At 46.5% G+C, this 27,198-nt stretch overlaps 1 protein-coding gene across 1 annotated transcript in view; it reads right to left on the bottom strand.

Annotated features, from left to right (window-relative positions):
* Window positions 1-10,670: 10,670 nt before the first annotated feature.
* Window positions 10,671-27,198, bottom strand: part of LOC140719456 (uncharacterized) — a 28,592-nt gene continuing 12,064 nt past the window's right edge. The window contains exons 3-6 of the mRNA XM_073034134.1: window positions 16,478-16,711; window positions 15,009-15,125; window positions 14,772-14,836; window positions 10,671-11,799 (exon numbers count right to left, since the gene is read on the bottom strand). Of these exons, the coding sequence (XP_072890235.1) occupies window positions 11,368-11,799; window positions 14,772-14,836; window positions 15,009-15,125; window positions 16,478-16,711 (848 nt within the window). The 3' untranslated portion in view covers window positions 10,671-11,367. The remainder of the gene's footprint in view (window positions 11,800-14,771; window positions 14,837-15,008; window positions 15,126-16,477; window positions 16,712-27,198) is intronic.

Consider the following 27,198-nt stretch of genomic DNA (forward strand, 5'->3'; position numbering starts at 1 on the left):
TTGAATTATTATTTTTCCAATAAAATGTCAGGTGAAAGAGGGAGGGTTCAGTGAAGTTAACAATCACAAAGAGGATACATTTTAGTGAAAATAAATTGGTAAGATTTTCATCACTGAACCAAGCTAGAAACGTTTGTAATAGGACACTGGTATAAATGTTGCGTGGAGATAACTCACCGAGTCTTAGAATCGTGCAGCAGGGCAACAGGCTGTTCAGCCCATCTCATCCATACTGACCAGTGACGCCCATCCAATGTTAGTGCCTCCCTCCTCCCCAGCGCTTTGTCCAGAGTCTTCTCCACCTAGGCAATTCACACGCTCATTTAGAAACTTCGTGAACTCTGCCAGTGACTCTCCTTTTACTGCTCTCTCTAGCAGTGTGTTCCAGGTTCTCACTGCTGTCTGGGGAGAAAGATCCCCCTCAGATCCCCTCAAAATCTCACTCCCCTTACCCCAAACCTCTTACAGTTTTATCTACTCCTGATATGGGGAAACGCCTCTGGCATTCTACCCTATCTATACTCATCATACTTTTATATACCCTATTTTCACTAAGGAGAATAGATCTAGCCTCTCTAGTCTTTCCTCATTACTGGAACATTTCAACCCAGGCAACATCCTGGTGAATCTCCTCTGCACCTTCTTCAGCGCTAACACATCCTTTCTATCACATGGTGACTAGAACTGAAGCCCCAGTACTCCTGCTGAGGATCTGACCAGAGTTTTATAAAGTCCTGCCTCTGTATTCAATGCCCTATCTAACGAAGGCCAATGTCCAATACTATTCCTAACTATGTTGTCTACCTGCATTGCACTTACAAGGATCTACTCCAATCCCTCTGTTCTTCAATACACCCCTAGACCCTGCTATTCACGGTGTGTGTCCTAGCCTCACGAGTGTGGCCAAAATTCTTCACATTATATTTGTCTGGATTAAACTTCATCTGCCATTTCTCAGCCCATTTCAACATGTCCATAACTCTCTGAAGCTTAAGACTATCCTCCACATTGTTAATAATTCCACCAGTCCTCATAACCCTCAGAGTTACTGATCTTGCTTCCTACATCCCCGTCATTAAACTTAAAGTGTCCCAGCACTGATCCCTGTAGTACAGCATCAGTCACAGGCATCCAGTCCCAAAGACAACCCTCTACCTCCATCTTCAGGATTCAGTTTTGGATCTAGTTTGTCATCGTGCCCTGGAACAACATGAGGCCCTTACTTTTGAACCAGTCTCCATGTGGAACTTTGTCAAAGACTTTACTGAAATCCACGTAAATCACATCTACCGTCCTTCCTTCATCGATACACTTTACCTCTTCACAGAATTGAATCAAATTGGTCAAACAAGATCAGCCCTTGACAAAATGATGTAGGTGATTTCTAATTAGTTCCTGCCTCTCCAAGTGATCATTAACCCCTCTCCCAGAATGTCTTTCCACTATGTTCCCTGTTAAGTTCACTGGCCCACAGGTACCAAGTTTTTCCTTCTGCCCTTCTTGAAAAGTGGGGACCACCATTTTCCATCCTTCAGTCACTTGCTACCTTGCAAAGACTTAACAACCTCAGCCAAACCCCCAGCAATCTCTGCCCTTGTCCCCTGCCTGAAATAAATCCCATTTAGAACTGGGATTTATCCACCTTTAAGACCACTAAGGCATTAGAGATCTCCTCTTTATCTACGGAGACATGCACCAGACTCTCACCAACCCCTTCAAGTGAGTTATCCAACTGCACAGTCCATTTTCTATCTGAATGCTGATGGAAAATATTCATTTGGAACTTCACCTGCTCCTTCTGGCTCTAAATACATATTGTCCTAATTATCTCTAATGAGTTATTTTCTCCTGGTTATTGTTTTGCCTCTATTTTACGTATAAAACAGCCTTCATATTTATCTTAATCCTGTCAGACAATGATTTCTCATAGTCCATCTTGAGCTTTACAATTTCCTTTTTACAATGCTCCCTGAACTTTTTCTATTCTTGACCGGCCTCCCACTCCATTAGGTCCCTATGCAACACACACAAAAATTGCTGGAGGAACTCAGCAGGTCAGGCTGCATCTGTGAAGGGCCTCAGCCCAAAAGGTTGAACGTTTATTCCCCTCCATAGATGCTGTCTGACTTGCTGAGTTCCCCCAGCACTCTGCGTGCTTCTCAAGATTTCCAGCATCTGCAGAATCTTTTGTGCTTATTGGTTCCTATAGTTGTCATGTGTTTCCATTTTTCTCTTTATCCAACCCTCAATATCCCTCAACATCCTGAGTTTTCCAGAGCCTTGGTTTTTACCTTTGCAGGATGCTGTTGGTTCAGAACTCTGGCTATTTCTCCCTCAAGTGCTTCTCACTGTACAAATCTTGAATTACCTGGACGTAGATGCTGCCGATCTGTATTTGCCAGATCCTTTTCTATATTAATAAAGCTGGCCTTCCCTTCAATTTAAGACTTTAATACTGGTACACCCCTATCCTTTTGTACAGCCATTTTAAAATATATAGTGTTATGGTTACTATCTCTATATTGATCCCCTGCTGACATTCCTTCTGCCTGACCAGCAACATTCCCCGCAATAAGGTCCAGTATGTCTCCTTCCCTCATTGGTCTATCTACACTGAAGATAGCTATCTGGATCAGAATGCTCTCCTGGACACACCCTGAACTTCTTCTCCCCCTGAGCCTTTCACACTTAGGCAATCCCACTTAGTATTTGGAGTAACATGCACAAAGTACTGGAGGAGCCCTGCAGGTCAGGAAGCATCTATGGAACGGAATAAAGAGACGACTTCGCAAGGCAAGGCTCTTCATCTGGAGGGTGTGTACCTCTGGACTTCCAGCATTTATTTATTGATTGACATACCGTGCAGAGTAGGCCCTTCCAACCCTTTGGGCCATGTTGCCTAGCAACCCCTGAGTTAACCCTAGCCAATTCACGGGACAATATGATGTCTTTGGACTGTGGGAGGAAACCAGAACACCACCCAGAAACCCATTGCAGAATCTCATTGTTTTTAATATTTGTAAAATGAAATCCCACAACATTCCTAATCCCCAAACTCCCACATTTTAGATTAGATTAGATTCTACTTTATTGTCATTGTGCCGAGTACAGATACAAAGCCAACGAAATGCAGTTAGCATCTAACAAGAAATGCAAAGAATAGTGTTATTTACAAAATAACTGAATAAAAAGCAAGTGCTACAGCACACAAATATAACAGTACTGAGACAGTACAATATGGATGCAATACTGCTTAGCGCTGTGATGTGAGGTTCAGCAGGGTCACAGCCTCAAGGAAGAAGCTCTTCCTGTGCCTGCTGGTGCGGGAGCAGAGGCTCCTGTAGCACCTACTGGATGGGAGGAGAGTAAAAAGTCCACGGTTAGGGTGAGATGCATCCTTGATAATGCTTTTCACCCTGCCCAGGCAGTGTTTATGGTAGATGTTCTCAATGGTGGACAATTAGGTGCCGGTAATCCGCTGGGCAGTTTTCACCACACGCTGGAGTGCTTTGCGGTCCGATACGGGACAATTGCCGTACCACACTGAGATGCAGTTGGTGAGTACGCTCTCAGTGGTACAGCGGTACAGTGGTATATTTCTAAAAAGCTTCTTGGATACAGTGGCTTGTTGTGTCATGAATGCAAACAGCTGTCTGACAATCGAAGACCTACAGGTAAGATGCAGCTTTCTCTCTTTCTCTCCCTTTCACTGTTCTCACAGTTTCACAGAGACATGTTTCTCTCTAGGTATGATGTGATGCCACTCTTTTGGTCCTGTGGAACTGTGCAGCACAAATAGTCTTTTACTATGCACGGGCTGGTATGGGGGGGGTGGGGGGGGGTGGAGGTCGCCACTGCACAGGATCAAAATAAGCTGCTCCATCAAGGCACAAGTGTCGTAGTATCCAGGACACCTTCGAGGAGTGGTGCCTCAAAAAGGCAGCGTCCATTACTGAGGACCCCAGTCACCCAGGTCATGTTCCCTTCTCATTGCCACCATCAGAACCCCGAAGGCACACACTCAGCGATCCAAGAACAGCTGCTTCCCCTCTGCCATCTGATTTCTGAATGGATACTGAACCCACGAGCACTGCTTCATTACTTTTTCTGTGTCTATTTTGCACACTTATTTAATGTAACTATTTAATATATATATACTTATTATAATTCATGTTTTTCTATTATGTATTACAATGTATTGCTGCTGTAAGGTTAACAAAGTTCACGAGATATGCCAATGATATTAAACCTGATTCTGATCCTGCTCTGCCCAGCGAGGTTAATTTAGGCACAGGTAACAGTGCTCTCGAGGCCAGGATCGAGCTGACAGTCAATGCTCACTTCTCCCTTTTGCTTTAGTTCCCAAGGGCATCAGCCGAGGTGTCTCCAGAATCTAGTTTACATAAAGATGTCTGTATGAGGGGAATTGTGGAGGTCTTCACCTTAAAACATAAACGCCAGTATTTCTGCATTATGCGTTTCTATGACTTCAGGCTGGCAAAATAAATACAGAATAAACTGGCTTCAGTTCATGCTGGCTGACATCCTTATCTCTAAATCAACTATCCAAGCTCACAACATAGTTATGCTTTTAGTCGAAAGTGGGAGGCTGTTTGAGTATACCACCACCCATTAGATAATTAGATTGCTGGTAGGTGGCAGCTGGAATGCTGGTACCATAAGACCGTCAAGCATAGGAGCAAAATTAGGTTATTTAGCCCACCAAGTCTGCTTCCCATTCCATCATGGCTGATTCATTATCCCTCTGAACTCTATTCTTCTATCTTCTCTTCATAAGCTTTGATGCCCTTGCTAATCAAGAACCTGCCAATCTGTGCTTCAAATATACCCAGTGACTTGACTTCCGCAGCTGTCCATGGCAATTAATTCCACAGATTCGCCTCCCACTGGTTACAGAAATTCCTCTTCAGCTATGTTCTAGATGGATGTCCCTTTACTCTGAGGCTGTGCCCTCAGTCCTCGACTCCCCCACTATAGGAAACATCCTCTCCACATCCACTCCACCTAGGTCTTTTAATATTCAATTCCCCATCATTCTTCTAAACTCCAGCGAGTACAGGCCCAGAGCCATCAAATGTTCCTTGTGCATTAACCCTTTCATTTCCAGAATCATTCTCAGGTACAATACTTGCTCAAGACCCTCTCCGATGCCAGCACGTCCTTTCTCAGATAAGGGGCCCAAAATTGCTCACAATACTCCATGCGGGTCTGACCAATGTCTTACAAGCATCACATCCTTGCTTTTATATTCTAGTCCTCTCAAAAGGTCTTCCTCACCACCAACTCAACCTGCAAGTTAGCCTTTACAAGTCCCTTTACACCCCTGATCTTTGAATTTTCCCCGTTTAGAAAATGGTCTATGCCTTTATTCCTTCTAGCAAAGAGCATGACCATACACTTCTCTATGCTATATTCCATCTGACACTTCTTTGCCCATTCTCCCAATCTGTCTAAGTCCTTCTGCAGACAACTTGTTTCCTCAACATTACCCACCTCTTCACCTATTGTTGCAAACTTGGCCATTAATTCCATGATCCAAATCATCGGCATATAATGTAAAAAAAGTGGTCTCAATACCCAACCCCTGTGGGACACCACTAGTCGCTGGCATCCAACCAGAATAAGCCCTCTTTATTCCCACTCTTTGCTTTCAACCAGTCAGCCAATCTTCTATCCACCTTGCACCTTGTCAAAGTCCTTCTGCAAATCCAAGTAAACATCCATTGGCTCTCTTTTGTCTCTCCTGCCTGTTATTTCCCCAGAGAATTCCACAGATCTGTCAAGCAACATTCCCCTTAAGGGAAAAAAAAAACAAGCTGACTTTGGCCTATTTTATCATGTGCCTCCAAGTACCTTAAAACCTCATCCTTTACAATGGATTCTGACATCTTCCCAACCACTGAGGACAGGGCAACTGGCCTATAATTTCCTTTCTTCTGCTTCCCTCCTTTCTCCAAGAGTGGGGTGACATTTGCAATTTTCCAGTCCTCCAGAACCATTCCATAATCTAATGATTCTTCAAAGATTGCTACCGATGCCTCCACAATCTCTTCAGCTACCTCTTTCAGAACCCCGGGATGTAGTCCATCTGGTCCAGTTAACTTATCTATCTTCAGACCCTTCAGTTTCCCAAGCACTTTTTCCTTGGTAATAGCAACTATGCTAACTCTTGCCCCCTGAAACTCTTGGATTTCTGACACACTACTAATTTCTTCCACAGTGAAGACTGACACAAAATACTTATTAAGTTTGCCTGCTGTTTCTTTGTTTCCTCCTTACTTCCTTTCCAGCATCATTTCCCAGTGATCTGATCTGACTCTTGCTTCTCTTTTACTCTTTATATCTGAAAATATTTTTGGTATTCTCTTTTATATAATTGGCTAATCTACCTATATATTTTCATCTTTTCTCTCCTTATGACTTTTTAGTTGCCTTCTGTTAATTTTTAAAAGCTTCCCAATCTTCTAACTTCCCACTAATTTTTGCTATATTATATGGCCTTTGTCCACCTGGTGGTGCAGTGACATCAGCGCCAGAATCCAGAGCGAAGGTTCCCGAGTTCAAATCCAGTCAGGCCGCTCCTGGACACGGTTTCCATCCGTGCTGGGTTAAATGTCGAGCTCAACTTGGCATTGTGAAAAAAAAACACTGCACTGTGAGAAGGACGTGGGGGACAACTCACAGAATCTTTCCTCCAAGACAGCCACTTGAAAAAATAATTGGCCGTCGAGGCTCTGGCAGAGTATGGCACACACACACAAAAAGATGCCCTTTCTTTTGCTTTTATGCTGTCTTTGACTTCCTTTGTCAGCCCCAGTATCCCTTTAGAATGCTTAAGAATACTTAATCTTTGAGATGTATCTATCCTGCGCCTTAAAAACTCCAGCCATTGCTTTTCTGCTGTTATTCCTGATGGCACCCCTTCCAATCAACTTTGGCCACCTCCACTCCTATGCCTCTGTAATTCCTTTTACTCCACTATTGTACTGACACCTCTAACTTTATCTTCTCCCTCTCAAACTGCAGAGTAAGTTCTATCACATTATGATCACTGTCCCCTAAAGGTTCCTTTACCTTAAGCTCCCTAATCAAATCTGGTTAATTACACAACATCCAATCTACAATTGCGTTTCCCCTAGTAGATTCAACCACAAGCTGCTCTGAAAAGCCATCTCGTTGGCATTCTCCAAATTTCCTCTCTAGGGATCCAGCACCAACCTGAATTTCCCAATCTACCTGCATATTGAAGTCCCCCACAACTATCGTAACATTGTTCTTTTCATGTCCTTTTCTATCTCCCATTGTAATTTAACTCTCACTTCCTGGCTACTATTCAGAGGCCTGTATATAACTCCCATAGGGTCTTTTAATCTTTGCAGTTTCTTAATTCTTCTCACAAGGATCCTACATCTTCTGATCTCAAGTCTCCTTTTCCTAAGGATTTAACTACTTTTTTTAACCAACAGAGCCACCCCACCCCCTCTGTCTATCTGCCTGTCCTTTCGGTACAATGTGTTTCTTTGGATGTTAAGTTCCCAGCTATGATCTTCTTTCAGCTACGACTCAGAAATGCCCACAACTTCAAACCTGCCACTCTCTAACTGCACTACAAGATCATCTGCCTTCTTCCATATACTGTGTGCATTCGAATATAACACCTTCAATCGTCCTTTTTTGATATTTTCCCCTAATGTTACACTCTATCTCATTACACTAACTGCAATTTTGCCTTATCATTTGCCTGCCCTTCCTCACAGTCTCACTGCACAATGCATTGATTTGTATACCAACTGGTCCCATTCTCAGTCCTATCACTCCAGTTCCCATCCCCTGCCAAACTAGTGCTATCCCTCCCCAACAGGTCTAGCAAACCGGCTTGCAAAGCTATTGGTCCTCCTCAGGTTCATATGTAACCCATCCATTTTGTACAGGTCATAACTTCCCCAGAAGAGCACCCGGTGATCCAGAAGTCTAAAACACTGCACCTTGCACAACTTCTCAGCCACTCATTCATCTGTACTATCATCCTACTCCTCCTGCTGGGACTAGTCCATGGCACTGGGAGTAATCCAGAGATTACCACCTTGGTGGTCCTACCACTCAGCCTCTTCTATATCTCCTTATACTCACCGCACAGGACCTCTCCACCCTTTCTACCTATGACATTGGTGCCAATGTGCACCATGACCTCTGGCTGCTCACCCTCCCTCTTGAGAACCCTCTGCAGCCACTCAGACACATCCCAGACCCTAGCACCTTGGAGGCAACAAGCCATCCTGGTCTACTTCCGTTCCCCCTGACTACCGCTATTGCTCTGCCTGACTTTACCCTTCTCTTCTGAACCTTACAGCCAGCCGCAGTGCCATGGCTCTAGATGCTGCTCCTGTGCCCTGGGAGGTCTTCCCGACCACCCCCCAGCAATATCCAAAGGGTTATTCTTGTTGCTGAAGGGAATGGCCTCAGGGGAACCCTGGACTGACTGCTTACTCCCCTTACTCCCGGTGGTCACCCATCTACTCTCCGAAGCCTGCACTCTGAATGCGGCCACCTCAGTAAATGTCTCATCTATGAGGTTTTCAGCCTCCCAGATAGTCCTGAGGGCATCCATCACCAGCCTCAATGCAGGTACACATGGGTTTGTTAAAAATTATGTCATTGAAGAAAATATTATGAACTGCGACATACTTTTAGCTTAAAATCACTGGTCCAGGAATTCTATCTCACGCCACAAGGTGGCTAACACACTTTGGAGTGTTTGTTCTGAATCCTCCGTGCATCTCAATGCTCGCTGAGCCCAGTGGTTTATTTTGTGATCATGGGAGGTGGAGACGTGCTGTCTAGGTGATGATCAGATGAAGTAGGGGTCAGGTGGGAAGGTGGTGATGTGGGCTGGTAGAGTGATCCAGAAAATACACTCCAGGAACGTCATTGGAAGAGAATGGATACCGTTACACTCTGGAGTGACCCAGGTAAAGTTGGGATTGATGCACTTAGAGTTGGCAGAAATCCAGTGAGTCAAAGACCTCTGTGTCTTATCAGTTCCGTAATTCTTAAAAAATGTATTTACTTACTTACTGAGATTCAGTGAGAAATAGGCCCTCCCAGCCCTTCGAGTCACACTGCCCAACAACCTCCAATTTAACCCTTGCCTAAATCACGGGACAATTTGCAATGAACAAGTAGTCAACTAACCAGTACGTCTTCAGACTGCGGGAGGAAACCCGAGTACCTGGAAGAAACCCACATAGTCACATAGAGAGCATACAAACTCCCTACAAGCAGCAGTGGGAATTGAACCCAGATCGCTGGTGCTGTAAAGCGCTGTGCTAACCACTCCACTACCATGTGGTAGGAATCGAACCCAGGTCGCTGGTACTGTAAAACACTGTGCTGCAGTATTTTACATATTATATAGGAATTCTACCTGGAGCATTTTGCTCTAAATAATCTGATTCTACAGTTAACCTTTTCCCAGCAATCTGTACCATCAGAATCTCATTCCTTCATTCTGCATTTAACTCTTATTTCCCAATAAGTCTGAATGGCATTGAACACTATCTTCATTTATGGTATTTGCACCATTTAGCCACATGGTTACTACACCGTGCTGATTAACATTCAGTGCATACCTGATTCAATTTGTACTTGGAGGTAGAATGTGACATTCCTTCCGAGACTCGGACAACTGATTTTCTCAGCCATGAGCATGACGTAAGAGGTTGGGAATGTCATTGGCTGCTCGTGTCTAGTACGTCCGAGCTCCTAACTCACAGGACATTGTCCATAAACACAAACCAAGTGCATTTTATCAAGGGAAAACTTGATCCACATTTTCCATGCAACGTTTCTCTTAGCTCGTTTTGATTTTAGGAATAATCTGGTGTTTGTGTCTGGGGGAAATTCAACTGTTTAAAGTAATTTTGAGGACCACAGGCCGCACTTTCTGATTACACTTCGGCCGCCAGAGTGAATGTGACTGGATAACTTGCATGTCAATCAACTTGGTGACGTCAGTGACTAGGTCACCGAGAGCTTGTGCATATAATTTATATATAACTATCTTCCACTCACTGCATTTTTCACTAGAAACGACCCAGCCTTTATGAGGAGATGTTGCTGTAGGTTGTTTGCCCCGCTCAAGTTCCTGAACATCACTATCTCTGAGGAGCTAACTTGGTCCCAACATATCGATGCAGCTATAAAGAAGGTAAGACATTATTTCATTAGGAGTTTGAAGAGATTTGGTTTATTCCTAAATCACTCAAAAACTTCTACCGAGGTACCGTGGACAGCGTTCTGACTGGCTGCATCACCATCTGGTATGGGAGGGGGTGAGGGGCCACTGGACAGGATCGAAGTAAGCCACAGAAACTTGTAAAATTAGTCAGCTCCATCATGCGTACCAGCCTCCACTGTGTCCAAGACATGTTCAAAGAGCGGTACCTCTGAAAAGTCGTGTCCCTCGTTAAGGCCCCCACGCCCTCTTCTCATTGTTACCCATCAGGAAGGAGGTACAGGGGCCTGAAGGCTCACACTCAGCAATTCAGGAACAGCTTCTTCCCCTCTGCCATCCAACTTCTAAATGGACATTGAACTCATGAACACTACCTCAAGACTCTTTTTTAAAATTTTTATTTCTGCTTTTGCACTACTTATCTTAAATTAGCTATTTAATATACATTTATATAAAATCACTGCAATTCAGTTTTTTTTTCTATATTTTCAGAGATTGCATTGTAATGCTGCCGCATAGTTAACAAATTTCACGACCATGTGTTGGTGCTACCTAACCTGATTCTGATTAGTTAGTAATCAGTTTACTGTCTGAATTGCCCGAATTTGCTGTACAACTGCATATTTAATGTGAATAATAATCCTCACTTCGTCTTTGACTCATTGGTCGATGCAGTGTTTGCATTAAGTATGCTGTAACTTAGAAGTAACTACATTCATTGTCCTGACAACAAAGTCCTTGTGGACTACTGTTAACAGATACATTAGCAAATTTAACCTTAGAGAGTCTTCATGATCTTACTTTGGAGACAATGGTCTCCACGAACAAATTTCAGTGCCACCCCCTCGCACCTTGAAGAATGCTTCTCTGCGTCGGAGGCACATCATAAGGAAATTGTTGTGCATCACAGAACAGTGGTAACCCAGAACTGGGGAAACCCTGCCACGTTACCTGCTCAATGCAGCGACGCAGATCAAACACCAGGAATATCAGTTTTTAAGTGCTGATATCATTCTAATTTTAAGGAAATTACATCACCAAAGAATCTTCACAAAAGTGCTGAAGGAAGCTTATAGAGTACTGAACCACATATCTGATGTAGATGGTTAAAATCATCTTTTCTTTGTCTTTTTTTCCATTGCTACCAAGTTTAGGGTGGAATAATGCACCTGACTTTCCTGTGGCAATTGCTGCGTCCACTGAGACTCCTCCTGTGAGGCTTCTTGCGGCTTTGATGGCAAACTCAGTGAGTCAGGCAGCACCTTCTTTCTGGGTGACTGCTGATCTGTCTGTTGGCACTGTCCCTGTGGCGTCCACCGCTCTTGTGCCAACTGCTGGACGTGAGGCGACCTCTGGGCCCGTGGCAAGCGCTGTTCCTGCGGCAACCGTTGGGCCCGCGGCAACCGTTGGCCCCGCGGTAGCGGCTGGTCCTGTGGGAACCGCTGCTCCTGCGGCGACTGTTGGCCCCGTGGGAACTGCTGTTCACTTGTCAGCTGCTGGTCTCGTGGCAACCGCTGGTCCCTTAGCAACTGCTGGTCCTGTGGCTTTTGAAGATTGGGAGGATGTAGAAGACTGCGTTAACAAAAATAAATCTCAAAGGTGGAAATACATACATTGTAGAAAAAAATGAGACGTTTCTCACATCCACAGGACTTCCTAGAAAGTACCTTTGAAGTACAGTGGATACTCCATTTTTTTGTTACTTAGAAATAGAGCATGCAGGAGGCCTTCCAGCCCTTTGAGCAATGTCACTTCAGCAACTCCTGACAAACCCTATTAACCCTGACCTAATCACAGGACAATTTACAATGACCAATTAACTTACCCAGCACGTCTTTGGGTTGTGGGAGGGAACTGGGAAAACCCACGCATTCCACGGGGAGGACATACAGAGACTCCAAACAGAACAGCGCCGGGATTGAACTCCGGAACGTTTTAAGCTGCAATAGTGTTGTTCTTAACTGCTACACTACCGTGGCGCCCAATGCGGGAGCAGGGTAGGGGGTGGCTGTCTTGTACCCAGCTGTCTCCCACTGACAGTGGACTCCAGAGACCCCTTTGTTCTCATTTGGAGTTCTCATGACTCCAAAGGGTAGACTGGAGCTAAGCTAAATATCTCATCCATTCAATTCCGAATCACAGTGAATCAGCATCAGTGGTGGGGTGGAGGTACGTCTCTACCAAAGAAGGTGTAAGGCGCTCCTTCCCTCCGCTAGCTTGTCACCCTTGGGCAAGGTGTAGCACCTGCTTAGACCCCCATAGGAGCAGGTTGTATGAGCAGCTGGTGCATATCACAAATTCTGGCTATGCGATTACTGACAATCTCTGAAGGGTATTGATAATCCTGGGGTCACCCATCTTGTAAAGACACTGCCCCGAAAAGGGCAATGGCAAACCACTTCGGTAGAAAAATTTGCCAAGAACAATCATGATTCCGGCCTCGGCAGTCCCCTGTGTCTCTGTAATTCATAGCTCATTGGTGATCTTTGAAATGAGGAAAAACTCATCAGGTCCCCCTTCCTTGGTGACAGCATAACCCTCAGAGACGTCATTACATCTAACGAGGAACAGTCAAGGTCAGCCACGATTAAACCAAACTCAAAGAATCTTGAGTGTGGTGATGTGATAGCCCACCCCTCCCTGACTGTGATAGCCCACCCCTCCCTGACAGTGATAGACCCTCCCTCACCGCCCCGACTGTGATAGACCCTCCCTCACTGCCCTGACTGTGATAGCCCACCCCTCCGACTGTGATAGCCCACCCCTCCCTGACAGTGATAGACCCTCCCTCACCGCCCCGACTATGATAGACCCTCCCTCACTGCCCTGACTGTGATAGACCCTCCCCTCCCTGACAGTGATAGACCCTCCCTCACTGCCCTGACTGTGATAGACCCTCCCCTCCCTGACAGTGATAGACCCTCCCTCACTGCCCTGACTGTGATAGCCCACCCCTCCCTGACAGTGATAGACCCTCCCTCACCGCCCCGACTGTGATAGACCCTCCCTCACTGCCCTGACTGTGATAGACCCTCCCTCACTGCCCTGACTGTGATAGACCCTCCCCCACTCTGACAGTGATAGTCCAGCCCTCCCTGACTGTGATAGACCCTCCATCACCGCCCTGACTGTGATAGACCCTCCATCACCGCCCTGACTGTGATAGACCACCCCCACTCGGAAAGTGATAGTCCAGCCCTCCCTGACTGTGATAGCCCACCCCTCCCTGACTGTGATAGACCCTCCATCACCGCCCTGACTGTGATAGCCCACCCCTCCCTGACAGTGATAGACCCTCCCTCACTGCCCTGACTGTGATAGACCCTCCCCCACTCTGACAGTGATAGTCCAGCCCTCCCTGACTGTGATAGACCCTCCATCACCGCCCTGACTGTGATAGACCACCCCCACTCGGAAAGTGATAGTCCAGCCCTCCCTGACTGTGATAGCCCACCCCTCCCTGACTGTGATAGACCCTCCATCACCGCCCTGACTGTGATAGACCACCCCCACTCGGAAAGTGATAGTCCAGCCCTCCCTGACTGTGATAGATCCCCCCCACTCCGAAAGTGATAGTCCACCCCCTCACCCACCACCCTGACTATAATAGCACCTCCACTCCAACAGTGAGAGCCCACCTCACCCTGACTGTGATAGACCTCCCACCCTGTCTGTGCTAGCGACCTTGACCCTGACTATGGTAACAACCTTGGCCCTGACCATGATAACCCCCAGCCATGATATCAACCTAGGACACACCTGTGGTGGCGACTCTGTCAGTGGATATCAACTGCGGCCTTAACCCTTACTGTGAAAATGGTCTTAACCCTGACTGTGATAATACCACCCCCCCCCCCCCCATCCTGGACTGCGATAGTCCTCCCACCCTGACCACATCTGTGGCCATGACCTTGACCCAGACAGTCACCTGGCAAGGCAGCCAGTGCTGACCCTGGGTCTGTCCTCGGTGAACAACCTGTACAAAAGTTGGGATGGAGCTTGAGTTGTTCATGTGGGCTCATCCATTCCTCTTCCAACGTGGCCCGCAGCCTCGCCTGGTCCACATTGGTACAGAAAGCTGCCGTGACGTTGGCAGGATCAATCTGAGTGGTCGGAAGGCTCCTCCAAAGGGTTATGTCAACTGCCAAGGCTGCAGCTGAGATGAGTCCAGCCGGTTATTTAACCAGTGAGGCTTCAACGAGCCCAGTGGGGAGCTTGGCCATGCTGAGAGGGCCAGTCACTCACCCGGGACTGCTTGTGAAGGATATCAGCACTGACAATGTGGAGCAGTGCAAGCGTGATTCCGTGTGGGAAGTGCCCGGCCGCTTTTCCACAGCCTCACAAAACAGCGCTGACAGCCCTCACTCCAATCCCGTGGCATTAATATCGGCGCCAGGGAACTGGACATATCCACTGGCTTCATCCCGTTCATGCACTGCTCCCCACCCATCTTTACAAAGAGGGAGCAGGTTAGTGGAAGGGCGAGGCAAAGCGAGGGGACTGTAGGCTTCCTTACCCTGGGGCCTGCTTCGGTCAATCTTGACGTTTCGGTCAGGCTGTTAACTGACGGACGTTTCAAAGCTGTGAAAACACCAATAGGTTCAACCAGTGAGTTTATTTCGGATGCGCGCAGTTGTACAATTAGAGAAATTACTGTGGCAGAGAAGTTACAACTGACGGTCAGGTTCCTGTGCCTTTACGAGAGTACCGTGGAAGCTGTCCAACTATCCCCACCAGGCGAGCGCTAGCTTACCTTTACCACTGAAGCAGTTGAAGTAGATGAGTACACAGAACAGGATTGTTATTAATAGACCGATGACTCCGCATAGATTCCAGCTCAGCATATTCAGGCCCCAGGGAATATCTGTGCCTTCAAAGTGAGAAATATAATTAGCAGTCACGCAGAGTGTCACACGGGTCAAGTAAAGAGAAAGGCAGTGCCCTCGATTTGTGTGAAATGCAATGGCATTCTCCTTTAATACAGAAGTCATATCCGTTTATGAAAGACCAGCCAGTCTGAGGTATGCATACACCGCTGGGACCTTGGTGAGTGGCTGCAGCTAACCAAAACCACTTTTGAAGCCTGGCACTGTCAGAATGGGGGGCAGTGACGATCCCACCAAAACCAACAGCTCATCACCGCCAACCAGAGGCTCGCTCGCTCGCACCATTCACGCTTTACAATTCGGTCAAGTCGCTGTCCTACCTGCCCGCGCCATCGCTCTCCACCACCAGACAAAGTAACGATATAACCAGCTTTAAAATTAAATAAGTGTCCAATAATCAATAAGACAAGTTATTCCACAGAGAAACACCAACAACTGCGCACTGAGGACATCACCTTGACTGGTGATGAAATGTTTGCAAGCTAATTGTCAAGTTCAGTTGAACACCAGAACGTCAATCACCTCAACCCAAGCTACCAACGTTCACCACCATCCCAGAATAATAACCATAATAGAATCATGAAAGACTGCACCAGCCTGAGTGTTTGACCCTTTCGATAGCCCTTTACCTCTTCCAACTTCACCGCCCAGCTTTTCACTTCATCTCCTCTCTCCCACCCACATTCTCCTTCATCTATTACCTGCCAGTTGTACTCCTTCCCCTTCTCACACTTTACTCTGGCTTCTTCCCCCTTCTTTTCCAGTCCTGAGGAAGGGTCTCAGCCTGAAAAGTCAGCTGTGTAATCTCCTCCACAGATGCTGCCTGACCTGCTGAGTTCCTCCAGTGTTTCTGTGCTCTGGATTTCCAGCACTGCAGAGCCTCGTGTTCCTGCCCGTGTTACCACAGAGGTGGTGCAAGTTGCAACTATCCTGTTGCATGCAGGGATACGCTCCAGGTTTTTGACTCTGCGACCTTTTGGTACAGGCAGCCCACAAGTCATGACAGGGTTCAGTTCCTAAAACCTGTCCGTCTGTCAGAAATGAGCAGAAACAATGGTAACGGGAAAGCAAGAAGGCACAGAAAGTGTGGCCACTGACTCAGCAAATGAGTCTGCTCAGCTCCACTCAGCCTCTGATTGTTGTGACTCACGGAGGGAAATGTCCTGGTTCCCACCAGCAGATGCCTGTAGCCCCACAGCAGCCAACAAATCCCTCTACATCCATCTCACCAGGCTTTCATGCTCTCGTTCGTATGCACAAGTAACACAGGGAAGTTCGGATTCTAGCTTTGGCTATGTCCTAGACCCTTTCACCCCGAACACTAATCACCACTTACCTACCGACGTGATATCTGCATCCTTGGTTTCACATTGGCATGATCGCGTCATTCCTTGACCATCCTCCAGGCTGACTTTGCACTGGACGCTAAAGTTCCTCATTTGGCCTTGGATGCTCATAGTCCTGTTACTCAATGGCACATCCCACAGAATCTGCACGTCATTTCCTGTGAATCCAATAATGAGGCAATCCGATCCTGCTTTTCCCCTTTCACTTGCATTTTTGGAAACTCCTGAAATATAAACGTAATGCCCTGGTTCACACCTTTACTGTTCTGCTGTGGGTATTTCATTTAGCAGCTCTGTAAGGGCAGTCTCTTCTGCTTTCAGCTTGTCTGGGTTATCGGTGGAGATGAGGGATGATGAGGAACATGTGTTGTCCAGTCAGGATGGTGGAACTTGGGGGGGGGGGGGGGGGAGGTTTTTCTGGTGAGGGACACCAAGGTTGGGCTTGGGGCTTTTGGGTTTCAGCTTGTCTGGGTTATCGGTGGAGATAAGGTGAGGATGGTGGAACTGGGGGGGAGGGTTTTCTGGTGAGGGACACTAAGGTTGGGCTTGGGGCTTTTGCTCGGCAGGAGATGACGCTGAACAGAACTGGTCATAGGATTCGACATGGTGCGGGACCGTGATTCGATGAAGCCAGGGGCCGAGATCGATTGAGGATCGGTGAATATGCTGAGACGTTAAGCTCCAACTTGTGTGCATTTAACTGTTTAATTACAACGGGCCCTTTTCTTTTTGTTTTTCTTTACAAACCCTTCAGCTACGATTCATAAATAGAATTCCTGTAACCCTATGCAGTCCGTTATTTCGTGGCACTAGTTTGTACCAGGGTAGCAAATTACACGGCATCCACACAAACCGGGGTTTGGGGGGTGGGAGAGTGGTCTCAATCTCATGAATTTGGCCGGACTGGAGGGTGTCTACCCAGGACTTACGAAGCCAAGGAATCAGGGGGTCTCATTAATAATGAAAGTGAATATACAAGTTTTGCCAAACTTGACATTGTAACCGTTTTGTGGTAAGATTATGTTCTTACACAGAGCAGGGCAGCACAGGAACAAGCCCTGGCCCACAAGTTCTGTACTGAACACAAGATCAAATTCAACGAGTAATTCAGCCTGTACATGATCCATATCCCTAAAATTCACATGTCTAACAGCCACTTAAAAACCACCCCCTTATCTGCTTCCTCTGCTCCTGGCAGCCCATTTCAGGCACCCAACACTCCCTGTGCAAAAGCTCCGCCCTGAATATCTCATTCAATGTTCCCCTTCCCAACTTTAATGCACGCTCCTGGAAGCTGACATTTCGATCTTGAGTGGGTAAAAGATTCTGACTGGCTGCCCTCATTAATCTCACAATCCTCAGGTCTCCCCTGAACCTTCAACACTTCAGAGAAAACAGTGGTTCACTTAACTAAACAGAATCTTAATTTTAAAATGTTAACTACTGGAGAAATCTTTCTAAAATTGATCCAACAGCCAATGTGATTAAGAATTGGAGAACTCAAGCTGCAACAGAGCGACAAGGAATGAAGGCTGATGATCATGCTGAGAAATAGATGAGCGATGAGAGACAGGTAAATGCTCCTGTGGTGAACTACATATACCTGTCTGGACACACCCCCCCGCTGACTGCTCCTGTGGCTCCTCCCACTGACCATGGCTCCTCCCACAGACCCCGGTATAAAGGCGATTGGGGCCTGAGCCCTGCCCTCAGTCTCCAGGATGTAGCATGGTGGTCAATTGCTGCTTGTTCTTTCTTCCAGTCAATAAACGCCGATATCTCGCCTCACGTCTCAGAGAGTTATTGATGGTGCATCAGCTCTGCAGCTTATTTTCGATCCTATGTAATAACCCACCCCATACCAGTATGATCAGTGTTTGATTTCTACACCACTGGTGATCAGAATTAAATTCTTGCAAGGTTGGAACTGCATTCAAGAAAGTGTTGCCGGGACTTGAGAAACTGAGTACAGAGAAAGGTTGAATGGGTTAGGACTTTATTCCCTGGAGCGTAGAAGAATGAGGGGAGACTTGATAGAGGTATATAAGATTATGATGGGTATCGATAGAGTGAATGCAAGCAGGCTTTTTCCACTGAGGCTAGGGGAGAAAAAAACCAGAGGACATGGGTTAAGGGTGAAGGGGGAAAAGTTTAAAGGGAACATGGGGGGGGGGCTTCTTCACACAGAGAGTGGTGGGAGTGTGGAATGAGCTGCCAGATGAAGTGGTGAATGCGGGCTCACTTTTAACATTTAAGAAAAACTTGGACAGGTACATGGACGAGCGGGGTATGGAGGGATATAGTCCAGGTGCAGGTTCTTGGACTAGGCAGAAAAATGGTTCGGCACAGCCGAGAAGGGCCAAAGGGCCTGTTTCTGTGCTGTAATGTTCTATGGTTCTATGGTACAGGGTTTTAACAAGAGGAGGGCAGGTGGACTTAAGGTCAATGTTCAGTTTACTGCTATTTGCACAAGTACCATGAATATCCTCTTGCAGCAGCTCATTGCCTTCACATCTTAGTTACTCTTCAGTCCAGCTGCATTTGCGAAGTGATTCAGCCCAAAATGTCAACTGTTCGTTTGCCTCCACAGATGCTGCCTGTCCTGCTGATTTCCTCTAGCATTTTGTGAGTGTTGCTTGCTCTGATGTCAAAATTTCATGCCAGTACTTCAGAGCAAATGCTGCATACAGGAACCACAAACGAGAGAAAGTCTGCAGATGCTGGAAATCCAAAGCAACACACACAAAATGCTGGAGGAACTCAGCAGGTCAGGCAGCTTCTGTGGAAAAAGAGTAAACAGTCGATGTTTTGGGATCAGGACTGGGGAGAAAAGAGATGAGAAGTCAGAGTAAGAAGGTAGGGGAGGGGAGGAGGAAGTACAAGGTAGTAGGTGGTAGGTGAAACCAGGAGAGGGGGAGGGATGAAGTAAAGAGCTGTGAAGTTGATTGCTGAAGAAGATAAAGGACTAGGGAAGGGGAAATCTGATAGGAGAGGACAGACACCCAGGGAAGAAAGGGAAGGGGGAGGAGCTCCAGAGGGAAGTGATGGGCAGTTAAGGAGATAAGGTGAGAGAAGGAAATGGCCATGAGGAGAGGTGAAGGAGAAGGTGGAGTGGCATTAACGGAAGTTTGAGAAATCAACGTTCATGCCATCAGGTTGGAGGCTACCCAGACAGAATATAAGGTGTTGCTCCTTCAGCCTGAGAGTGGCCTCATCGTGGTAGCAGAGGAGGCCGTGGACTGACATGTCAGAATGGGAATGGGAAGTGGAATTGAATTGGGAGGTCACCGGAAGATCCTGCTCTTTCTGGCAGATGAAACAGTCTCCCAATCTACGTCGGGTCTCACCGATATACAGGAGGTCACACCAGGAGCACTGGATACAGTAGATGACCCCAACAGACTCACAGGTGAAGCGTCCATACAGGAGCCAATAAACTTCCTGAAAACAACCAATGAACTTCTGATCAGTGATCGGAGGCTGAGGTCGCTAGGCAGATACTGTCATGACTCCTTTCAGCCTTGTACCTGTATTTGTACATTGTCATCTTACCTGGAGCCATTAAGCCCTTGTGTTGTCTGTGTAAGTTTGTCAAGTTTATTTTAACTGGCATGGGTTTTCAGCCTGCAGCGATTCTCTAAAGCGGACTCACAATTAGTGTTCATCGCAGGGTCTTTGTCCGTGTGAGTGTTTGGAGAATTATTCGACTAGCGGTGTCGCTCAGTTCAGCCATCGGAGTTCTGATGGAATTCGTGTTTCTGGCTCAATGCAGGAGCTTGTTGCTCCTCCACAGGTGGGTTCAGTTGTCTGTCCGCACACACCATGACAGAAAGACCCACCATCTAAATGGACCCAGCTGAATTTCAACAGTGGCTTGGACATCGGTCAGCTGGAGGTGAGGGTTCCTTCCGTCCTCGGTGCTTGTCCCGAGAACACCTTCCAAATTTCTCAAATGCACATTCCAAACTCCTCCAGTCTATATTCAAGGTTGTCAAGGTTTCCTGTGTCTCCCATGGCCCCACCCCCCCCAGCTTTCTGAGAACTATTCCACATTCCTGAGGACTGCTCCAGGTTTCGGAGGACTATTCCATGTTTCCGAGTTTGATTCTGTGCTTCCGAGTTACATGCCATGTTCCTGAGCTTTCCAGCCCTGTGCCAAGAGCATCAGGTCTGTCTCCAATTTACCAGCCCTGTCTCAAGTTCCCCGGGACTCCCTGGGCTGTCAGGTGCCGATCTTAAAGAGGGAGACACTGCCATGAGCCCTGCCCACCTTGCACCTGTATTTGTTAACTGTCGTCTTACCTAGAGTCGTTAAGCCCTTGTGCTTTCTGTTTAATTTTGTCAAGTTTATATTGACTGGCACGGGTTTTCAGCCTACTGTAGTTATTTGAAGCGGACTCTCAGTTAGCGCTCATCGCAGGGTCCTTGTGTGTGTGCTTGGAGAATGGTTCGGCTCACGGGGGGTCACCCGGTGAAGCCACCAAAGTTCAGCTGGAATTCCGATGAATAAACTCCTGCTTGTGGCTCCACCTAGGAGCTTGTCATTCCTCCGCACCCGGGTTCGGTCGCCTCTCAGCGCACACCCTTGCAGATAAGCTCAGGCGGCGGTGGTGTGAAGTGAGTGGGGAGAAAGAGGTCATAGCGGAGAGGAAATGATGCAAATCTACCTACACAACAGTTTACAGAATTAAAATACAGTTTGCCCTGTCCTAGTTTAATGGTGTTGTGTCAATCCCTTCAGGCTACCGTAATTCATTATGTCAAACAGAACAGGAAATAGTGTTTCTTAGATTCTTATCTCGGTTATTCAAAACAACCACAAAAGATTTCAGTCTCTGGAGGTGTGCAAATGATATTTGATTAGATTAATCAGTTCAGGGTGTGCAGTGGGAACTCAGTACATGGAGGTCGGGGGAGGAAATGTGATAGATAATGAGATCTCATGGGATAAAGTTAAACTTATTGAAAAGGGAGTCAAAGTTAATGGAATTGTAGTTGCACTGAATAAAAATCTGATGTTTCAAAGGTTATTTTATTATCAAAGCATTGGTCTATGTAGTACAACTCTGAATTGTGTCTTCTCCAGATAGCCACGGAACAAGAAAGAAAGTCGATCAGAGACATCAAACCCCCACCCCATCCTGATCATCAGCCCCTCAAAAGCCCCCTTCCCTGCACAAGACGGAACAGGAACGTCGACCCCCCCCAAAAAAAACAACCCCTCCCCTGCACAAAAAATTAACAGACCATCGACTCCCAAACCCCCTCCTCTTGCACAGTGAAATGGAAAAGGAACGGGCGATTTAAGAGAAGCACAAAATATAAAAACCTTGTCTGAAAGATTCCACTGTCCATAAAGGCAGAACCACGATACCATCCTCCGATATCGCCGACATTCATCGAAAGAGAAGAGAGGGACACTACACGAGGCAGAGAGGCCGACCCGCCTGCCACAGTAAGCCACACAGCGAAAGTCTATTCACATGGCTCTTGCTCCAGCAGTACTGGACAGCACTGAAACTTCCACTCGCCTTCTGTAGTCACCTCGATGTCTGGGTTTATTACAAAGCACAAGGAGGAGGTGATGTTAAGACCCTGTCCATCAAAACTGCTGGACCTGCTGTGTGCTTTGCCACCTTGATTTGCAGCACCTGCAGAATTGTATTAATCATTTCTGAGGTACTCCATTGTTTTCACAGCCACTGAAAAGCTTTCAAAGTGCAGACACTGTTTACTGCAGGAAATGTACCAGCTGTGTGCACTGGTGCATTGAGTTATGGGCACTTTGAAAAGCTTGCTTGTGGCAGCACCAGAGGCAAGTGGTTTCAGACAACGTACAGAACATAGCCTCCAGGAGGACCATAATCTTGTTGCGGTTTGGAGGCTTGCGTGCCTCAGTGACCCAGACAGCGATGTTGGCTGGAGTCGGGTTGGCTCTTGTCAGGTCAGCCATGCCACACTGGTCAAGGGGTAGAGAGGCCAGGCTAAGAGTGGTCCACCAGCCCTCCAGGTTCAGGGGTTCAGCTCAGGGCTAACAACCCTGACCGGTCAAACAAAAATATTACTGAAACAGAATGAAAAATCCTTCTACATCTGAGTGTGACGGTATTCCTGAGTCTCCACCTGGGACTTGCCACGGCTGACAGTAGTGAAAACCGAGAGGAAACTACCGACATGACGAAGGAATCCCTGAACACCGCCGGAGATGGAGGACCTCCTTTACTGCCTGAAATGCCAGCGGCATAACGGACAGTAAGCAGGTACAGAACGTAAGCTACACAAGACAGTGAAGAAAACGTCTGTGCAAAACAAAAACATAATCAACGACTGGTCCATTGTAGGGGAAGAGGTGGTCGGTGTAGCACGGCTGAGGTAGGGTTAAGGTTGTGCAGGTCAGTTTGAGAACTGGTTGGTGAAAGGACAGTCGCTGCTCCTGAACCTGCTGGTGTGGGACTTAGGAATCTGTACCTCTTGCTGATGATTTATGTTTTCTTCTGAGATGCTATAGAGCCATAGAATACTACAGCATAGAAACAGGCCCTTCGGCCCACTTAATCCATGGTGACCTGTTCTTCTACCTGGTCATATCTACGTGCACCCAATGTTCCTCAAAACCCCTCCCACTGATGTTTCTATCCACACTGCTGTTAAATGTTGCAGTTCAACCTGCAACGTTTGGCCACTCGTTCCACCCTCTGAGTGGAGAAGTTTCCCCTCAGATACTTCTTAAATATTTCACATTTCACGGTCGACATATGACCGTTAGTTCTCGTCTCATCCACCCTGAGGGGAAAAGGTGTGCATTCGTTCACCCTGTCTGTACCCCACATAATCCTACACCTCCATAAGATCTCCCCTCATTCTCCTGCACTTAATAAAGTCCTAATCTATTCAATCTTTCCCTATGGCCCATATCGTCAAGCTCCAGCTACATCCTTTGTAAGTTTTCTCTTCAAATTTATTGACTTATTTTCGGTAGGTGGGTGAATCTTTGGAATTCATTGGCCCAGTGGAGACTCACTGTTATATTCAAAGCTGAGGCAAATTCTTGGACTACTTTGACAGAATCAAAGGCTGCAAGCAATTCAAAATGGAGATGAGGCCAAAGGTCGGTTCAGCCAAGAGCGAACTAATGATGGAATGACTTTGAAAGTCTGCCCGGCCCGCTCCAGGTTCATTTTCTTCTCTTTTTTTTCAGGAAGCTGATTGATCAGTGGCTTCCGAAGGGACCAGACAAACACTTGGAAAGGAACACATTGGTGAGTTCTGGGGCAAAAAGCAAGGGTGTGGAAATCATTAGGGAGCTCTCTGAAGAACGTTCACCAGCACATTCCTCTGCTCCTTTCTGGTGTGGGACTCTGTGATGCTTTTTAAAGAAAGACAATCAGCACTTATTGCTGAGAAGGTCAGATGGAAGGAAACCGTGAATACCAATGTTCCATTGTACATACAGTTCGTAAATCTAGGTCAGCCAGCCTGTAGCTTCCGTTCAGGGTTTTCAGTTGAATGAACAAGTTCTGACAATCAGCTTACATTTCCAAAGCTCTCATTGCCTTTCCCTCCTCTCCTGAGACTATCCTCCCAAAGCAGGGTATTAGGAAGCCCCAGCAGTCCTAGCACTACCACCTCTCCCGCGAGTGCTTCTGAATCAAGCAGGTCAGTCCGTCACAACGCAGCTGTCTCATTCCCATTCAACTGTCACGGCACGTACCCTTCACCCAGTAACACCAGATCCTGAAGAGGGCACAGGCTCAGCTGTGCTCTCAAACACTTGCAACGTCACAGGCAAGGCTGAAGGTTAGACCTTGGGTAGAAGGGCCCTGGGAAGCAGCTTGCTGCAGGTCTTCAAGAGAGCAAAGCAGGGCAAACTGGAAACGGGTTCATTTGCTGGCAAGACCAAATCTAGGGATATCAATATTCAAAAATCATAGAATGTGTTTGGAACTGGGGATAAAACTTATACTTTACTGATGCCCTATATGTGCAAGAACTAGACCTCAAGCCGTGGTGTCACCTGTTAACTGCCAGCAGAGAGGCATCAAAGCTGGTGCACTCCGCCAGGGGCGGTGGGGCACAGTGTCCAAGCTGGAGTCAGTGCTGCCCCCAGTGTTCACTCGGCAGAAGACAAGCTGTACTGTGGTCGACGGCAGGTTTCTGTGGCATTTATGTTTCGGGTCTGGACTTTCTTTTCCATGGCTGTATCTTACTGATATCTTTACGTGCGCGCTATGTGTGCTTTGTGCTGTGTGTGACTGTTGATACTGTGTTTGCAGTAATGCTATTTTGTTCGGCTGTACTCATGGGTATTCATGTATGGTTGAGTGACAATTAGAACTTAGGATATAACCAAGGTGAAGTTAAACCAGAAATATTAAACCATATAAATGTAGATTTATAACCTTCCAATGGGAAGGTAAATAAGCATGTGCTGATGAGATTAGACGTTGGAAATGAGAAATTAGATATTGGAAAACACAACAACAGCAAATACAGAAACTCCTTGATTTCCAAATATTCCACAAATTAAGCTTTGTTTCCAGTCAAGATGGCGCCAGCAAACAACGCTTCCTCGGACAGCGTCGTGCAGCTAGTCCACAGAGCTGCTTACTTCACTTTTCCTACATGTTCCCTTTACCTTAAATATGTTTCTGGAACCGTTGGTGCTGGCAAATTACAGTTTGGAGATCGATTCTGTGACCTGTGACCTAGTGTTCTGCTGTCTCCGAGAAAATTCCAGGAGAGGAGCACGAGAACGAGTTGCTTTCGTGGCGAGGAGACCGTGATCGACTTCCTTTCTCATCGAGGAAGTGTCGAGGAAGATTGAAACATCGAGGCAAATGTGGAGAGGAGTGAGTTTTCGGTGCTGACTACCTGCCTGATCTGTGTGTGTGACAGACCTCGAAAGGCCTCTGTATTCAAGTGGTCACTCTCCTCGATGCTGTCCGAGGATGTTACAGAAATTCTGAGATTTGTGGGTTGAGCGGTGGACTGGAGTTCAAACTAACTGTATTTCAAATTGGTCTTGTTCAGTTCTATGCTTTTTTTTCTGAATTCTGTGGATTTGCCCATTTTTTCTTGGGAGCAAACTGTTAGTTTGTTGTGTGGGGGGTTTGAGGTTTGATGTTCTATGTAAACAACACACACAAAATGCTGGTGGAACACAGCAGGCCAGGCAGCATCTATGAGGAGAAGCACTGTCGACGTTTTGGGTCGAGACCCTCCTGTCCTGACGAAGGGTCTAAGCCCGAAACGTCGACAGTGCTTCTCCTTATAGATGCTGCCTGGCCTGCTGTGTTCCACCAGCATTTTGTGTGTGTTGTTGTTTGAATTTCCAGCATCTGCAGATTTCCTCGTGATGTTCTATGTGCTGTTTTCTGTGTGGAGTGATCTGCTAATGTTTTTGTGCAAGGGAGAGGGGTTGAGGTTTGCAGGCAAGGGGTTGATATTTATTTTTGAATGACTTCCGTGGTTTTCTTTGTGTCGTGGCTAACTGGAGAAGATGAATCTCAGAGTTGTATACTGCATACATACTTTGGTAATAAATAGGCCTTTGAACCTTTGCTATAATGTCACTGATCACTGGGGGTACGTATCTTCAACATACACAGGTAATTTCTCTTAAAATGCTCAGCATGCCACTCAGTATATGTACATATGCCAGTACAGTCAGAATGCTTTCTGCCAGCCTTTATGCCTCACGTTATTTCACAGACTAAGCTTTTTTTCCCAAAATATGAGGAATCACTATAACCGGTTCTGTGCTGCAGATCCTTTCCAGCACTTTGAACATCCCGCATTGAACGATTTTAGTGTTCTTTGGGCAAGAGACGGCAACGTGATCCCATTACCATTTGCACGTTGATCCATGAGATTGATGTGATTCCCTAATGGGAGGGGCTCAGATAATGGAACTAATTTAGGAGGGAATGGGGCTTCTCGGCAGTGTGGGACTTTGGGTGCTGAATGAGTCTCAGCTTTGGTATTGTCCTCAGGTCCAACTCCTGCTCCCTAGTCCGCTCTGAGCTCCTGTTAATGAATGTTTGCATGTGTTTATATACAGATCGTAGAGACTGTCTCTGACAGAAATAGCAGAGAACCTGAACACTCATCATCAAAATTACGTAGTGGATACGGTCCAGTCCATCACGGGTAAAGACCTCCCCACTATTGAGCCCTGTCGCAGGAAAGCAGCATCTATCATCAGGGACCCCCACCACCCAGGACATGCTCTCTCCTCGCTGCTGCCATCAGGAAGAAAGTACAGAAGCCTCAGGACTCGCACCAGCAGGTTCAGGAACAGTTATTTCCTTTCAACCATCAGGCTCTTGGAGCAAAGTGTATAACTTCACTCAACTTCACTTGCCCCATCATTGAAATGTTCCCACAATCTATGGACTCTCCATCTCATGTTCTCGGTATTTATTGCTTATTTATTTATTTATTTTTATTGGCACAGTTTGTGGTCTTTTGTACCACAAGAGCTGGTGTGGTCTTTCATTGATTCTATAATTGTTATTATTTGATTATGGATTTATTGAATATGCAGGCAAGAAAATAAATCTCGGGCTTGTAATAGTGACATATATATACTTCGATAATAAATTTACTTTGAACTTTGATCCATGCTATAAAGTCACTGAAAAGGCTAATCTCCTAATGCAGCAGTCTTACTGAAGTATTATTTTTTAATTTGATTTTAATTACTCTCTTT

The sequence above is a fragment of the Hemitrygon akajei genome, chromosome 31 (genome assembly GCF_048418815.1).
Source record: "Hemitrygon akajei chromosome 31, sHemAka1.3, whole genome shotgun sequence".
NCBI classification, from domain to species: Eukaryota; Metazoa; Chordata; class Chondrichthyes; order Myliobatiformes; family Dasyatidae; genus Hemitrygon; species Hemitrygon akajei.